This window comes from Carcharodon carcharias, chromosome 20, assembly GCF_017639515.1.
Source record: "Carcharodon carcharias isolate sCarCar2 chromosome 20, sCarCar2.pri, whole genome shotgun sequence".
Taxonomy (NCBI): domain Eukaryota; kingdom Metazoa; phylum Chordata; class Chondrichthyes; order Lamniformes; family Lamnidae; genus Carcharodon; species Carcharodon carcharias.
Window position 1 is genome coordinate 24,267,068 of NC_054486.1, and position 18,287 is coordinate 24,285,354.

The following is an 18,287-nucleotide window of genomic DNA, read 5'->3' on the forward strand; positions in this document are numbered from 1 at the left end:
TGGTCTTGCCAACTTTCAACAGCATATAACGCATCACATTTCTATCCTCCTTCATATTCGACTCAAAACATTAACTCTGTTTCTCTCTCCACAGATGCTGACAGACCTGAGTGTTTCTAGCATTTTCTTTTTCTAGATTTCCAGCATCCACAGTATTTTGCTTTTATTAAGGAAGTAGACTGGGTTACTCACATGGGGAATAGGTTTGCAATCTTCCAGGATTACCCTCAAGTCCCCTGGAATTAAAGATTAACCTCCCAGTTACTACTGCATGCAACCCGGGAGAAAAAAACAACATACCCCTTTGGTTTGACAGCATCTGTGGAGAGAAAGACAGAGTTAATGTTTCGAGTCTGTATGAATCTTCTTCAGAACGGACTCAAGTCATACGGACTTGAAACATTAACTCGGTCTTTCTCTCCACAGATGATGTCAGACCTGCTGAGTTTTTCCAGCACTTTTTGTTTTTGTTTCAGATTTCCAGCATCCACAGTATTTTGCCTTTAACATATCTCTATACGTGTTTTATTTTTAATTTTCGTTGAACACTTCTCTTTATTAGTTCTAAAAATATCAGAGATGCGAAGGGAAGGTTGCTTGACGCACAAGTCGAGAATCATCTTATCAGAAAAGAAGTGCCGAATTTTCCGAGCCCCAAGGTGGCAGCTTTGGAGGCAGTGGAAGGCATGGAAATTTCGATCATGGATCAGCTCCTGCCTCTGTGTGCTTTTCCCAGAGGTGGGCTTCCAATGGCAACAGCTACATGTCCAGCAGGTAGTCATTTAGAGTACTTAATAGGATAATCAGTCCCTATTCGGGCAATTTCTGCTAATTTTATACCTACTGTTGCTGGTCCTTCAGCAGCACCCACACTGAAGGTCACCAGCGATCCTACCTACAACCACTCTGCACAGATCTTCTGACTCTGGAATCAGGTACATTCCTAATTGGACAGGGTTTCAAGAGGCGATTTCTTAATCAGTCACTTCCAGGAAGATCACACTCGATCTCTACAATGGCTACTTACATGTTCCCAACATTGAACTGAGGCTGACATCTTGATCACAAACCACCCTGCAAAAGAATCTGTTCTCTATCCAACTGGCATTGAAAGGTGGGACACAGCAAGGCTGGATGCATTGAGTGCCCAATGGCAGGAGTGTGGTGTGGGGTGGGGTGGCACAGGAGATCAAATGATGCAACCTCCAGGAACAGATCCAGAGTAGGCCATGATAATGAGGAAAATTACTGGTGCTGACTTGATTGGCCAAAATAACCTGTTTCTCTGCTGTAACATTCAATAATATATTGATGTAATACAGAGCAAAGTAAACAATACGAGGTAGAGCCTGGAATGGCCCCCTGAGGTTCCAATGCTTGTGCAGTAGGTTGGCATGTGCGAACCATGATTCTTCATACAGTATTTTTTCTGCTTCCACCTTAACAGGTGGGGAGTGGCAGCAGGGAAAGACAGTTCTTTCTCCACAAGTCGCTCGATTCCTGCCTTGACAACAACAACATGGATTATCTGCACATCTTCTGGATAAGCAAATGATGTGTAGTGCAGCAGGGCAAAAAGGTGAACTTAAAAAAAATCTGGGGGAGGGTTGTGAGAACAAAGAATCCTTTTTGTGAACTGTATGAAGGATTGTTCTTATGATCATGTGGCTTCACTGTATTAAGTACAGTAATACACTGTAGAAATAAAGTTTACCAAAAGGCAGTCAATGTTCCAGTTATACTAAAAAAATAGACATGTGCACATCAAGGGTACTCAGACATGCAAGCATGGATAATGAGCATTTAGATAATAATTTTGATTGAGGAAATGACTAAAGATTATTTAGCACATACTTACACATCTACATGTGTCTTTTTTAAGCAAAACCACAATGAGAAGCCTATTGCAGAATGGCAATTATTGGAATATTCACAATGATAGCAGTTGCTGCTTGGTGCACAGGTTTATTGTGGACTGTGTACAAAGCACTCTTGTTTTGCCACAGCGTGTATTTAATTCTTTACCTACAGTAGTTTACAACCTTCTTCTAGGCAAATATTGAACAGCATTCTCAATTACTAACTAATCGGGTCATAGAGATGACTGTCACCCGAGTCAGAAGGTTGTGGGTTCAAACCCCTACAGGGCCCTGTGCAAATAATCCAGTCAGAGGTGCCATCTTTTCGGAGCCTTGTCTTCCCTCCCAATTGGGTGTAAAAGATCCCATGACACTATCCGAAGGAAAGCAGGACAATATTTATCTCTCAACCATCACAAATAAAAAAAAACAGGTTCTCTCGTTATTATCCCAAAGCTGTTTGTGGGACCTCGCTATGTACAAACTGGCAAATGACTATTCTACAAGAAGTGGTTAATTGGCTGTAGAGCATTTTGGGGTGATGTCCTATGGTTGTGAAAGGTATAATAATAAATGCAATTTCTTTTCTTTCTAATAGTTCCCCATTATAATTTTTTTGTAGTCAACACAACTGCTAGGAAGTTAAAAAAAACAATATTGGCAAAAAAAGATTGCAGTTTGGGTATTAGGTTCCATCTATTCTGAGTGTCAGAATTTCAAATTCAGATCTCAAGATTTCAATTCAGTTTCAGTCATTCAATATTAGGCAAAATATCACAGATCCTAATTACAAACACTAAAATTGATAGACAAATGTGTCAGGCTTTATTGAGGCATGCCCATTTCAATAAATGCCAAAAATAGCCTGTAACAGTATGATGCACTTCCATAGGTAGCAAACCAGAAAGTAAAATTTATGGCACAGGAGGCTTTTTTGGCCCATCTTGTCTGTGCCAGTCAAGAAAGAGCTAATTAGCCTAATTCCACTTTCCAGCTCTTGGTTCATAGCCCAGCAAGTTACAGCACCATGTGCATATCCAAGTACATTTTTTTTTTAAATGTGATGAAAGTTTCTGTCTCCACCACTCTCATGCAGAGAGTGTTCCAGGCTCCAATCACTCTCTGGGCTGAAAATTGTCTCAACTCACCATATAACCTTCTGCCAGTTGCTTTAAATCCATACCTCTCCATTACAAAGAAAACAACCTTAGCCTATCCAACCATTCCTCATAGCTAAAATTCTCCACTCCTGGCAACATCCTCAAATCTCCACTGTCCCTTCTCAAGTGTAATCACATGAAGCATGTTGGGTACCCTGAGGCACTATAATAAAGCCAAGCTCTTTCTTTTGTGGGTGAAATATATGGATCATGGTGACTGTTGGCAGCTGTTCAGGGACAATATTATAGCTGCTAGCAATATCAGAAATGCAGAAACACAATATTTCCACATTGCACGGCACCCTTAAATAGTTCAATATTGTCAGTTAAGGAATGGAACCCTGCCTATCTTCCAGTAAATTTGCCATTTTAACGTGGCAAATGGCAGAACCCAGGCTGAACAATACAGGCAACAGTGTTCTTTCACCTTCGAAACCAAGTGTCAAAAGCAGCTCAATCTGACGGGATGAATATCCACCCTCCATGTATTCCAGCTGATGAGAGCTGGATCGCAATTTACAGTCAGAACAAATCTATGGGACAGATAGATTCACAATTCAGTACAAGTTGGCAACCACACTAGAAGTCAGAAGAATAGCTCATCTGACTGTGAAAATGTCACATGATGCAGCAAAACATGTTCCTCAGAGAGCACTTTATCTTCCAAGCCGATTTTAAAAAATCCGGGGAGGCATCAAGAAACTGCAGGTGTCTCATTTTCTTTTCCTCCAATGCTCTTGCCTCCATTTTTAAAGGCATCAATTCTTGCCAGTGTACTGTTCCAGAAGCACTGGCCATCCTCCAGTACCTCTCCCAAGTAGCATACACGAGTCCAGACATTGTCAACAAGCAAATTTAACTATGGGAGGCAACGATTAAATACATTAAATAAATTAAGTACAACAATCCTGTCCCTGCTCAATGTCTACATAAACAACCTTTCCAGCAAAGGCTGCTGGACAGTGATCTGGGGCTAATTTATGCCCAATATAGTACAGGACAACTACCATCAGTCCTGTCAGATCAACTAGCTCAGGACAACTTGGAGATCATTCTTGGACCTTCCTGGAGTGTATGGCTCAGTTTTACTTTCAACAATTCATGAGTTACTGAGGGAGCTGAAAGTGTTTTCCTAATTAATCTCCTGAGGTGTTAGCCATGGCTCTATTGGTAGTTCTCGGAGTCAAACTTGAGCGTGAGATCTAGGCTGACACTCCCAGTGCTGTATTGAGTGAGTGTTGCACTGCCAGAGTGTCACTGGTGTCACTTGCAGAGTTTTGAAGAGATACAATATTAATCTGTATCAGGTGGATGTAAAATATCCCCTTGCACTATTCAAAGAGGAGCAATGGAGTTCTCTCCAGTGTCCTGGTCAATATTTATCCCTAAACCACCATCACTAAAACAGATTATCTGATCATTATCACCTTACTGTTCGTGTGTGACCTTGCTGTGCACCAACTGCCTGCCATGTTTCCCTAGATCATACCAGTAACTACATTTCAAAAGTACTTAATTGGCTGTACAGCACTGTGGGACATTCTGAAGTTGTGAAAGGCTATATAAATGCAAGCTTTTTTTTAATTGTAATAGTTTGTATTCTATTATGAACTCTCTATTCACTTTAACAGCTTCAGCACTTACTAACTTTTCTGGGTCCAGTCCAGCCAAACAAATACTTCAAGTCAACAAGGCAAAAATGTTACAAACTTGGCCAAAGCTTGTACTTTCAGTCACAAAGAGTTTATTGGCCAAAAGGTTGTCTCTATGAAACTGAGCAGTCTAAATGTTGCTGAAGCTGAATACCAATATCTAATAGAGTGAAGTATCCTCAAGTGATAATGAAGTACCCACAGTACGTTGGTACTCGCAGGGACTCGGGAGTCCTAGTCCAGGATTCTCTTAAGGTTAACTTGCAGGTTGAGTCGGCGGTTAGGAAGGCAAATGCAATGTTGGCATTTATTTCGAGAGGAATGGAATATAAAAGCAGGGATGTGCTGCTGAGGCTTTATAAGGTTCTGGTCAGACCACATTTAGAATATTGTGAGCAATTTTGGATCTCATTTCTCAGGAGGGACGTTCTGGCCCTGGAGAGCGTCCAGAGGAGGTTCACGAGACTGATCCCAGGAATGAAAGGCTTAACATATGAGGAACGTTTGAGGACTCTGGATCTATACTCGATGAAGTTTAGAAGGATGAGGGGGGATCTGATTGAAACTTAAAGAATACTGAAAGGCCTGGATAGAGTGGATGTGGGGAAGATGTTTCCATTTGTAGGAGAGACTAGGACTTGAGGGCACAGCCTCAGGGTAAAGGGAAGACCTTTTAGAACAGAGATGAGGAGAAACTTCTTTAGCCAGAGAATGGCGAATCTATGGAATTCATTGCCACAGAAGGCTGTGGAGGCCAGGTCATTGAGTGTATTTAAGACAGAGATAGATAGGTTCTCGATTGGTAAGGGGATCAAAGGTTACAGGGAGAAGGCAGGAAAATGGGGTTGAGAAACTTATCAGCCATGATTGAATGGCGGAGCAGACTCGAAGGGCCGAATGGCCTAATTTCTGCTCCTATGTCTTATGGTCTATGTTGAGGACTCAAGAGTTAACACTAAACCAAAGAGCAAGTTCCCTCAAAATTCAGAAATGAAACAAATACAGACAGACATCTGGAAACCGCAAAACCATCAGATAAACTGCAATTCTATGTTTCCGCATAACCTGCCCTTTATGACACAGGTTGACTTCAGAGCTATACAATCTGTACTAGCCATTAAATTTCCTGGTAACTGAGTATAATTGACCTCGTTAAACTCAGTCACGATATTACAAAAACAATCCTTTGACAAGATTGTCACTATGCCTCAAACTGCAGTTCTGTTTCTGCATAACCTGCCCTTTATGATGCAGGTTGACTTCAGAGCTATACAATCTGTAGTAGCCATTAAATTTCCTGGTAATTGAGTATAATTGGCCTCTTGTTAAACTCAGTCATGATATTACAAAAATAATCATTTGTTGAAACTGGTCACCATGCCTCAATGCCAGGGAGCACAGTGTGGTAACTACAGATGGAATACAAAATTCATCAAAAATCAGATAAACTAACCTGAAATTTAACTGAACAGATTTAAGAAAAGTCAGTACGCTGCTATGATAGCAATGAGTAATTTCATCACGTTGTTCAAACATTATAAGCTGCCTAGTTACCATCATTATAAAAATCTAGCAAGTGAGCTGTTACACCCTGTAATGCATTCAGTTATCTACTATTTCTGATGTAATAAAGGTTTAAATACTGAGGGCTTGTTTGCATTAGGTTAGGTAATTAAATATTCTATTCCAAGACCCCAAGTTCTAAACAATAACTCATTTAGCTAGTTGACAAAAGGGTCAGGATTGAAACAATAATCAATGTTTCCTGTGTAGGAGCTGATAATCAACATTTTCTTTTCTCATTTTTATTTAGAATCCCATATTTGCAATTATAACTTTAATCCTTCACTTTGCATTCAATTATGCAAAAGCATTAGCACACCTGTATCTGAGCATTTTATATCGGTTATTGGTTTTTCATGCATGTCACAAGCAACAATAAGGAGATACACAATCTCCCACTTTATCAAAAGAAAAAGTAATAATAGTTTCTAAGAACTTGTAATAGTTTCCAGCAATTAGATAGAAGAGAAACACAAAATAGTAAAGGGAGTAAACAAATAAAGAAAACATATTGCTCAGCTTTGATCAGAAAAATGAAAGGAAGAATTGCATTTCAATTAACATCAATCAGAGAGGATAGACAGAGGTTCAACATCTCATCCAAAAGACAGCACTTCCTACAGTGCAGCAACCCTCGGTATAGCACTAGAATGTCAGCCTGAAAGTACTGCTTTGCAAAACAAAATTTTTCCCTCATTGTCACCATCCAGTCACACAGAAAAGAGGCAATGAGCAGACTCAGTTTGCCACCCTGGCATTAAACCGACATTGGCACATATTTACCAGAAGCTGATCGATTTTTATTTCCATTGATTTCAGCATCTTCAGGAGAAGAAAAAAATGGGAAGGGGAGAAATACAAAAAAAAAAGAAAGCACTTTATATAAAAATAAAATACTATGAACACTAGGTGCTTTATCTAACATCTGTGCATTATTCAGTCAGACCCATCCATTGGTATTGTATCCAGTGGGTCCTTGATGTATATCCTGTGTTCCATCCACTCAGGGGTGGCACTTCCATCTGCTAGTCAGAAGGTTATTGGCTCAAGCCCCAGTTTCAGAGCTCTGAGAGCATAATTTAGGCTGATATTCCACTGCAGTACACAGAGGGAATAAAAACAGAAAATGCTGAAAATACTCGGCAGGACAGAGCGAGAAACAAAGTTAACATTTCAGGTTGATGGCATTTCATCAGTACTGAGGGAACGCAACACTGTCTGAGATGTCATCCTTCAGATGAGATGTTAAACTGAAGTCCCATTGTCCTATCAGAAGGACATAAAACATTGCACAGCCCAGATTGCAGCATAACAGGAGAACTTTTCATCTGTCACTTGGTTTCAGAGTGTGGTGTGACTGACCAAGGGTGCCATAGGTTTACATAGACTGTGTATTTACTGTACATTAAATAAGAGATAGCTTTTGTAACTTATGTTATCCTTTCAAATCTGTATATATCTGTAAAAGTATAGTTGTGGGTGAAGGAGTATTGTTCATCTTTTCTTGTTGAATAAATGTTTTATTCTTTCGTTAAAAGCTCATCAGCTGACTCCTGTGACTCTGTTCAGTAGCTACTCTCCATGTATCTTAAACAAATAGAAGTTAGGATCAGGCTAATCCAGGAGTAATCTCAGCTGGGATCATAAAACAGGCAAGTGGAGAGTATTCCATCACACTCCTGATTCGTGCCTTGTAGATGGTAGACAGGCTTTAGGAAGGAGTCAGGTGGTGAGTTACACTCCACAGAATTCCCATCCTCTGATCTGCTCTTGCAGCCACAGTATTTATATGGTTGGTCCAGTTCGGTTTTTGGTAACCCCCAGGATGTTGATAGTGGGAGATTCAGTGATGCTAATGCAACTGAATGTCATGGGGAGATGGTTAGATTCTCCAATATAAAAGCAAAATACTGTGGAAACTGAAAATCTGAAAAAAAGCAGAAAATGCTAGTAGATCCCTGGGACAATACTGGCCAGATTGGATTTGTTCTGCTCTTTTGTGGAAAAGACATACCTGGGCAATTTTCCATAAGGTTGGATAGATGCCAGTGTTGTAACCATACTGGAATGGCTAGGCTAGGGGAGCATAGGAGGAGTAGGGCATTCAGCTCCTCGAACCTGTTCTGCCATTCAATTAGATCATGGCTGATCTTCTACCTCAGTGGCATTTTCCCACGCTACCCCAAGTCCCTTGATGTCAGTAGTATCTAGAAATCTATTGATCTCGGTCTTGAACACACTAAATGACTGAGCTTCCATAGCCCTCTGGGGTAGAGAATTTCAAAGACTCACCACCCTCTGCATGAAGAAATTCCCCCTCATCTCAGTCCTAAATGGCTTGCCCCTTATTCTGAAACTGTGTCCCCTGGTTATAAACCGCCCAACCAGAGGAAATATCCTTTCTACAACTACCCTGTCAAGCCCTGAAAGAATGTTATGCTTGAATGAGGTCACCTCTCATTCTTCTAAACTCGAGAATCTAGGCCCGCTATCTCTCCTCAAAGAACAGTCCCACCAACCCAGGGATTGTCTAGTAAACCTCCGGTGCACTGCCATTTATGACAAGTATATCAGGGGATCAAAACCGTGCACAATACTCCAGGTGTGGCCTAACCAAGGTTCTATACATTAGAAGCAAGATATATTTACTTTTGTACTCAAACCCTCTTGCAATAAAGACCAACATACTAACTGCCTTGGAGTGCGACTAGTTCTGAAGCACAAGTCTTCAAGCAACTGCTGGTATCTTCTCAGAGCCCACAGCCTTTGTTTTCAGCTATTTCTTAATATTACATGGAGTAAACTGAATTGGCAGGAGACTGGCATCTGTGATGCTGGGTCTTCAAGAGGAGGCTGAGATGGATCATCCACTCTGCAATTCTGGCAGAAGATGGTGGCTAGAGCTTCAGCCTTATCTTTTGCATTTATGTTCTGGGCTTCCCCATCATCGAGGATGAGAATGCTTGTGGAGCCTCCTACTCCTGTTAGACGTTTATTGTCCACATCATTCATTACTGGGTGAGTCCCTTTGCTTTGTTTTAGCAACGTGATGGAAGATCTCACCTACAGTGCTATCAAACGGGACCAATTCAGCAATAGCCTGCTCACTGACACTCCGTTTGGCTCTGGCAGAACCCATTCAGCTCTGGACCTCATTAGAGCCTTGGCTCAAACATGGACAAAAGAGCTGAACTCAAGGTGAGGTGAGAGTAACTGCCTTTGACATCAAGGCAGCATTTGACAGAGTGTGGCATCAAGGAGCCCTAGCAAAACTGGAGTTAATGGGAATCAGGGGGAAAACTATCCACTGGTTGGAGTCATACCTAGCACAAAAGGAAGATGGTTGTGGTTGTTGAAGGTCAATCATCACAGTCCCAGGACATTACTGCAGAAGTTCCTCAGGGTAGTGCGCTGGCTTACTCATCTTCAGTTGCTTCCTCAATGACCTTCCTTCCATCATAAGGTCAGAAGTAGGGCTGTTCACTGATCATTGCACTAAGGTCAGCAGCATTCGCGACTCCTCAAATACTGAAGCAGTTTGTGTCCATATGCAGCAAGGCCTGGATAATACTCAGACTTAGGCTAATGAATGGCAAGTAACATTCTCACCACAAGTGCCAGACAATGGCCATCTCCAACAAGAGAGCATCTAACCATCTCCCCTTGATGTTCAATGGTATTACCATTGCTGAATCCCACACTAACATCCTGGGGGTTACCATTTACCAGAAACTAAACTGGATCAGCCATATAAATACTGTGGCCACATGAGCAGATCAGAGGCTGGATATTCTGCAGAGAGTGACCCACCTCCTGACTCCCCAAAGCCTGTCCACCACACAAGGTACAATTTAGGAGTGTGATGGAATACTCTCCACTTGCCTGAATCAGTGCAACTCTAACAGCTCTGAAGAAGTTCAACACCATCTCGGTCAAAGCAACCCGCTTGATTGGTACCCCATCTCCCACCCTAAACATTCACTCCCTCTACCACCGGTGCACAATGGCAGCAGTACTATTTACAAGATGCACTGCAACAACTCACCAAGGCTCCTCAGACAGCATCTTCTAATCCCATGACCACTACTATGTAGAAGGACAAGGGCACCAGATAAAGGGGAACACCACCACCTCCAAGTTCCCCTCCAAGTCTCACACCATCCTGATTTGGAACTACATCGCCTTTCCTTCACTGTCACTAGGTCAAAATTCTGGAACTCCCTCCCTAACAGCACTTTGGGTGTACCTACACCACACAGACTGCAGCAATTCAACAAGGTAGCTCACCACCACCTTCTCAAGGGAAATTAGGGATGGACAAATGCTGGCCTAGCCAGTGAAGCCCACATCCCGCGAGCAAATAAATAAAATAGCACAGTCGTAGTGCCACACAATACGATGGAGGGCATTCTCAGCATGAAGATGGGACTTTATCTCAACAAGCACTCTGTCTGGTGGTCATTCTTACCGATACTGTTGTGGACCGATGCACTTGCAACAGGCAGATTGGAGAGGATGAGGTCAAGTAGGTTTTTGCCTCTTGCTGGTTCCCTCGCCACCTGCCACAGGCCCAGTCTGACAGATGTGCTCTTCAGGACTCAGTCAGCTCGGTCAGTAGTGGCGCTACCTAACCCATTTGGTGATAGACACTGAAGCCCCTAACCCAGAGTACAATCTGTGCCCTTGCCATCCTTGGTGCTTCGTCCAACTGGTGTTCAACATGGAGGAGTATGGATTAATCAGCTGAGGGAGGGTGGCAGGTGATAATCAACAGGTGGTTTTCTTTCCCATATTTGAACTGAGACTTCAAGGAACTAGGAGTCAATGCTGAGGACTCCCAGGACAAGTCCCTCCTGACTGCCACTGGACCGCCACCTCTGGTGAGTCTGTCCTGCCAGTGGGACCTCACTGTTAAGTGCTTTGGTGAGTCCTGAGATAATGAAGACTCTATATAAATGTAAGTTTTTCTTTTTCTGGCAGCAGAATTATCAAGATGATGCTTGATATTTCTCATGGGATTAAACATTTATTGGCAAACATCTCGGGATGTGACTGCTGGGATTTGCAACCAGCCCACATAATTGAAGGAAAAAAACCATCATCCAAACAAATAGGAAATCCTGTTTTAAAATGCAGTGGTATAAAGCCTTGGTAATCAAACATAAATCTTTGGCCAGCTAAGGGCTGGTTGTTTTTAAAACAAAGAAAAGTGTATTTATCTAAATTCATGGCTGTGCAAGTTTGGCAAGCTTGGCCAAACAGGGTATGCCATGAAGCTCATCTCCTTCTCATTTTCCTATTAATTAAGCATGCATCTGAAACCAAGAGACACACTACATCATTTGGGATTTAACCACTAATGAGGCAATTGCACTAAAAACCGTCCTTCTTACAACTTGCCAGGCCACAATATTCAGACAGGGTTACTAGCAAACAAGCAGCAAAACAGGCAGAGCTACCTGTGCTTTAAGTGCCAGTTGCCAGTGTTGACTGGCAATTTAGATAACCTTGATCTAAATGGCAGTTGTTGTCTGAGAGGATAACTGCTCTTCACCGGACAACATTAGCATTTTAGCAACAGCAGGCCTTTCAGCCCCTCAAGCCTGTCCTGCCACCATTCAATTAGATCATGACTGATCTGTGACTGAATTTCAGTTACCTGTCTTAGATAACTATACCAAGGGATATGGAACTAACAGAAATCTATCAATCTCAGAAGCTCCAACAACCCCAGCAATGTTTCCAGCAAGTCAAAAGTACAGCAACAGTGATAACAACTTAATGAGCATAACACCAAATCTTGCCTGGACGCTGCAACAGCTAAATATAGACTGTATAAATGTTGCAAACTTTAACAAACTAAAGCATGAAACGAATAGAGTTATTTGTGAAATGGTCATGATGTTAACGGTCATGTTTCTGGCTTGCACTGCCTCAAATACATAATCTTCAGGAGGAGTGAAGTGAACATTCACCAAAACAAGCATATGAAAGAATCATATGCACAGAATTTATTCCAGGAACACAGTTAAGTATTCACTGGTTTTGAATGTTTAATTCTAACATTGTAACCTTCAAGTTACAAATTGTAGTGTCATCCCAAAATGTTTTTAAACATGTGTATAATTTAACAGTCAAAAAGATCCAATTTGCAAAGGCTGATCAGATTCAAAGCTAATGTCCAAAGAACAATCATCTTTAAAAATGAAACTCAAGAACATCCACAGCTCAGTGCAGACATCAGTATTCTCTCTCTGCTCCAACTGATGTGTCATATTCTCAATGAATGAGATTACTGATAATCCATACTGCTCAATACATTCACTCTATGAATATGAACAAAATATGAAGAATATAGCAGTGCAATCTCTATAGATTCTTCCCTCTTAAGTGGACTTGCAGGTGCAACTCTGGTTTAAACTAGAAAAATTATAGTGAAAAACAGTGTGTGATACCTTGGCTAAGTGGTGGCCCTTTCTTGGGTTCAAGACTTGAACAAATAATCTAGGTTGACACTCCACTGCAGTACTGAAGGAATGCTGAATTGTTAGAAATGTCATCTTTAAGCACCAACTGCCTGTTCAGGTGATAAAAGACTATGAAGGTTTCCAGGTGTTCTGACATCATTCATCCCTCAGCCAACAGCATTAATACAGATTATGCAGCCATTTACCTCACTTGATATTTGTACTGTGAACAACCTGGTTACTGCACTTGCCTGTTAGAAAAAGCAAGGCAATACTTTAAATCACTGATTGCGAATTGGCTTGCAATATGCTAAGTATGTGATTGGCACTATATAAAGGCAAGTTACTTATCTCTTTAATATGAGATAGTGCGGAATATCAAAACTTTTAATTAAAAATACTTTTTCCTCAAAAGTTTTAAAGTATGACTACAAAAATGTGATTGTATTGGTCAAAAACAGCTGGAACAGTAAGAGCATTACTGACTGGCAGAAACTGAATTTTCCTGTTTTAACTGCAAAGCAGTTGTAAACAGAAAACAAAGTTGGCAAAAAGTCAGTTGTAATAAAAAAGCATCCCTTCTCCAAAGTATTTCAAATTACATGATAGCAAAGCAACAAACATATCTAAGCTGAGAGGCACTTATTCTGGACTAAATGCATGCATAAAATTCAGTGCACATGAAATCAGTAACTGTTGCAATCAGGCTACACACTTTGTGCTGGCCTTAACTTTCAAGTACTTTCAAATTCACCTAGCTCAGTAAAATTGTCCAGTGAGTAACCAAACCAATGGGAGTTTAGAGGTTTTGCTTCAATTTGATCCGGGGTAGCTGGAAACAACAGGAAAGGCGATTGGGTTTCAATTAGCCTCAGGATGTCTTGGCTAGGAAAGGGAAGGTGGGTAGAACGTGTGATCACCTGGACCGGTTTTGATTACCTGGTGATGTTGGACAGGAATTTTCCGGTGTTATTTTTCCTCCCCTTACTGGTACTATTTCTTTTGTCTCTACTGGGAAATTAAATAGCTGCAAGGGTGGGTGGAATGATGCTCCAGGCCTCGTGGAATTGTGGCTTGGTGGGTCTGGGGGCAGGTCTGTTAGGCAGCAAAAGACCAGCAGTTCTTTCATTTTCATATTTTCAAAATACTTCAGCCTGGGTATTAACTGATATCTGATGATCCCTGAAGACGGGTACACCAGGATCAGATTTGGCTGCAATGCCTCCAATACCCTCAATCATAAATAAATAAGCTAGGGCCACTTCAGTAAGGTGTCAGATAGCTATACATGACTAGAACTATACTCCAGCAAGGAGTCAATATCTTCAGAAAAGGAGAACAAATTAGCAGAGAAAGATCAAGAAAATAACACTATGGCTTTCAATCTAGTCAGCAGATTCTTCAATTCACAGCACACTATATAAACCTAGTGCATTCTGCAGTACTGAACATGGTTTCATACCACCTAAGTTTATTTCCCTTCATGACAGAAACATTTGCAGTTATGGGAAGTCATTGCTAATTTCATTTTCCAGATTGATGTGTTATACAGTGTAGGCTACCATGTGTATCATGACAACTTACAGTCTTTTCAAACAATGCATCTGATGTTAGCGACACTCCAGTGTAAACATGGAATTCTGCTTTGACAATTTTCAGTTGGTGTGAGCATCTAATGCACAAAAAGGCACCAGAGTTAAACAGTTATTGAGCATTTCAAGATCATATATTTAAGCCTAATTATGTTGCCCTTTGCCAAGCCTGCAGTCAATCACTTGGCAGTCTGGTAAATATGTTATTCAATCACTTCTAAATTTATAAAAGAGAGGGAGGAGGAAATACCTCCTAAAAGCATTCAAAGCAACCACTTAGCACAGATTGTTCACATACTCTCCCTTCAGCACTGCTCAGTTGATTGTACATTGATTGTGATTTTCCCCCCAAACCAGTCACTAACATGACAATTTGCTCTTTTGCAAATCAACCATCGCAGCATAATAATTAGATAACTACAGATCTCTAACATCATTACACAAAATTACATGTTACAAACAACACAAAATTTCACAAAAAGTGGCTCAAAATGCCAGTAAAAAGCTGAGCCAGGCCCATTCAAGAAAACATGCAACAAAAACATTTGAACTACAGTTACACTCCAAGCGCTTTAAAGATTGATCCTCTACATGATTAGCACATATCTGCAGTGATCAGTTGTACACTGGGCTCATTTGTCTCCACACTGTGCCATTATTTTTAAAGTTAGCAGCACCAGTCTGTGACATTCCTATCCAATGCTTAGCCCCAGTTATTCATTTCAATCTGTGCTGCCCTAATTCAACAGGCTCCCACTGGAAAACAAGCATCTGAGAAAGCACTGCTGAATCCACAATTGTGACAAGGCAGTTATGTTTTCAACCAATATTTGAATGGGGTTGCACCACCATGGACCAGATCTGGAGTCCTTGCCCCTTAGGCAGCTCACCTACCTTATTTCTGCCAGCCTTTTCCCAACTCCCTGCCAGCCATGCCTTCCAATCCTGGTCCAACCTGTCCCACTCATTTCCCCCTCCCAGCCCTTTTTCAGCCACCCAAGCCAGCTCTTTGCCCATTCCTCTGCCAACCTTACACTACCCCTCCAGCCTTGCCTCCCACCCCCAGCTCCAGCTCTCTGCTACCTCGTGCCACACAGTGCCCTCCCAGCCTTAACTCCTGCACCCATCACCAGCCCTTTCCCATCCCTGTGCCAGCTTTCCTGCCCATTGCCAGCTTCAATCCTGCAGTCCTGTACCAGCCTTGCCCGGACAGCGCTCGCTTTGTACCTGGGTATGCAGCTGGGCGAAGAGCCGTCTATCTCCCAGGTGGCGAAGAGGTTCATAGGGACGGGTTTGTTGAGGCCGGACGAACCGGTGAAGCTGAGTCTCCCTTTCTCTGCCATGCTGAATGTGTCAGTAACCGGTGTGCATGCTGTGTTAAGTGCCGCTATCTAAACACCTTCCCTCTCCCTCCCTCCCTCCCTCCCTCTCTCTCTCACACACAGAGCAGCCGCTGCAACTCCTTCACTGCGGCGTCGGGACAGCCCACCGGAAAAACGTCACTGGCTGCGCGCTTCGGCAACGGCTCGGCACGCGCAGCTGACGCTGACATCACCGGCTGCCTCGAGCTCAACTGTCTCCCTCGGTTCAAAAGCGCTGCGGAGCCCAAGCTCTTTTCGTCCCGGCCTTTCCCGTCTTGTGTAACTTGTCCTCCCTCTTCTCCCCAACAGCGTTTCATCAAGACCTCATTCTAGAGAGACTGAAACTCCCGGTGCAGAACTGAGGGAGTGCTGTACTTTAGGAGGTGCGCTCGTTTGGATAAGACATTAAAACGAAGCGTTGCCTGCCTGCTCAGGAATGATGCGAAAAATCCCACTCCAGAAAGAGCAAGAGAGTTTCCTCGAGTGTCCTGGCCAATATTTACCCCTCAACCAATATCACTAGAGCAGATTACCTGGTTTTACGACATTGCTCTTGCTCTGCGTAATTTGGCTAAAGTGATTCCTACAGTTCAACATGATTAATTGGTTTAGTAACCCTTTGGAATATCCTAAATTTGTGAAACTTTTTCCCAGAACTGAATTGTGTCAAGGGAGTTTTCCAATTTCGTGATTGCAAATGAATCAGACAATGCGAAGTGATGGTATTCACCATGATCTGGGACCTAGAAATACAAAGAATCAAGAATGATCATCTTAAACAGGTTAGCTTCAAGGAAACGAAGGAAGAGTTGAGCAAATTGATGGGTGCCGGTTAGGACTGTTCAACAACATTTCTGAAGAGGACCAGTGTTAAGATATTTAAAGGCATAATGCTGATCAGCTGGGCAAATTGCCTCGTTTTTGCAAGCACTGAGCAAATGTGACTTGATCCGTAAAGGATTAACAAATGAATCAAAAGCAAAATCATAAGGGGAAAAAAAGATTATGCAATTTCTGCAGTAAAATGAGAGCCTATTGGGGCGAATGTAGGAACATATAAATAGATTTCAAGGATTAGATTTCAAAGAATTCAATAGATTACAAAAGTCAGTTGAAGGAACAAAGAAAGATATGGGTAAAAGCATAGATACAAAACACAATTCACAAATTATTTCAATACTTTTAACTGTAAGTGGGAAGAGAAAGAGAAGCTGAAAACCCTATAAGTAGCCAACAGTTAAAACTGTTTCAATGTAATTTGTTATACTAAATTATTACTTTCTCCAAATATTCACCAGGCAAGGCATAAGCCACCTGCCCTCTATCACAACATTCCAAGTACAATTAAGCACTCAGATATAAATAGACAGAGAGTAGGAATAAAAGGTTCATTCTCTGGTTGGCAGGGTGTGACAGGTGGAGTTCCCCAGAGATTAGCACTGGTGCCACAGCTTTTCACCAAATGTAAAAATAACTTGGATTAAGGAACAGTGAGTATACCCAAGTTTGCAAATGGCACTAAGTTAGGATACATGGTAAAACGTGTGGATAAGAGCAGGAAGTTACAAAGGAACATAAATTAAGTGTGTGGGTAAAGCTATGACAGATGAGGCATAATGTGGGGAATGTATGAGGTCATCCATTTTGGATACCTGAATCAGCCTCTCTACTTTTCTCCCCTCTTTTAAGACTCTCCTTAAAAAAAACCTCTTTAACTAAGGTTTTGGTCACCTGCCCCACTATCTCCTTATGTGGCTCAGTGTTAAATTTTGTTTATAACACTGCTGTAAGGTGCCTTAGGACATTTTATGACTTTAAAGGTGCTATATAAAAGCAGGAGGTCTTGTGGTGCAGTGGTAATGCCTACCTCCAGGTTCCAGTCCCACTTCAGGACTTGATGGCCACAGAAGGCGCATTCATAATATGACCCAACAGGTTGATTATCACTCTGTAAATCCTTCCTATACACCTGGTAGCATGGGAAACTTTCCTGGTCAGCCATACTGCAGAAGGCACCAGCAAACCACTGCAGTACATTGCCAAGCATAATCACGGATCAATCCAGTGGAAGTCCATGGTTGCAGGAAGTTGCTGTTATGAAAGACAAAGTGGAGTTTTTTTTGGTAGAGGAAGAACTGGATTCAAAACGTTTACATGTCCACGTACATAACTCGCCAAAAGCTAATGCACATTTACAAAAAATGATAAAAACCTAATGGGATATTGGCCTTTATTTCAAAAGGGGTGGAATTCAAAAGTAAGAGAGGGATACTTCAGTTCCATAAAATCTTGCTCAGACAACATCTGTAACAGTGGCCAGAATTTTCTGGCACTGTTCGTGTTGGGCATCATGTTGGGTGGGGCAGGGGACAATATGGCGAGAAGGCCAAAAATCGGTTTCACGCCGTCGTGATTGTCCCCTCTACCCGTCAATGGCGGGCCGTGTTTCCCACCACCGTATGTCAGGAACCTAATTCCAATACTTTAGCATCTTATTATAAGCCTTGTTCACTGGAATCATCACTGCATGTCAAATTTACCGCCCACATGACTTCAGAACGGTGTTCTTCACGACTGCCTTTAAAAAGTCTGTACCTGGCGACCTGAACTTCGAGGGGAACTCGGAGGTGAGT

General features: G+C 41.9%; 1 protein-coding gene across 1 annotated transcript in view; it reads right to left on the reverse strand.

Moving 5' to 3' along the window:
- The window catches only part of pacs2 (phosphofurin acidic cluster sorting protein 2), a 257,934-nt gene extending 242,298 nt beyond the window's left edge, over positions 1-15,636 (reverse strand). The window contains exon 1 of the mRNA XM_041214574.1: positions 15,521-15,636. Within this exon, the coding sequence (XP_041070508.1) occupies positions 15,521-15,636 (116 nt within the window). The remainder of the gene's footprint in view (positions 1-15,520) is intronic.
- Between the last annotated feature and the right edge of the window lie 2,651 nt (positions 15,637-18,287).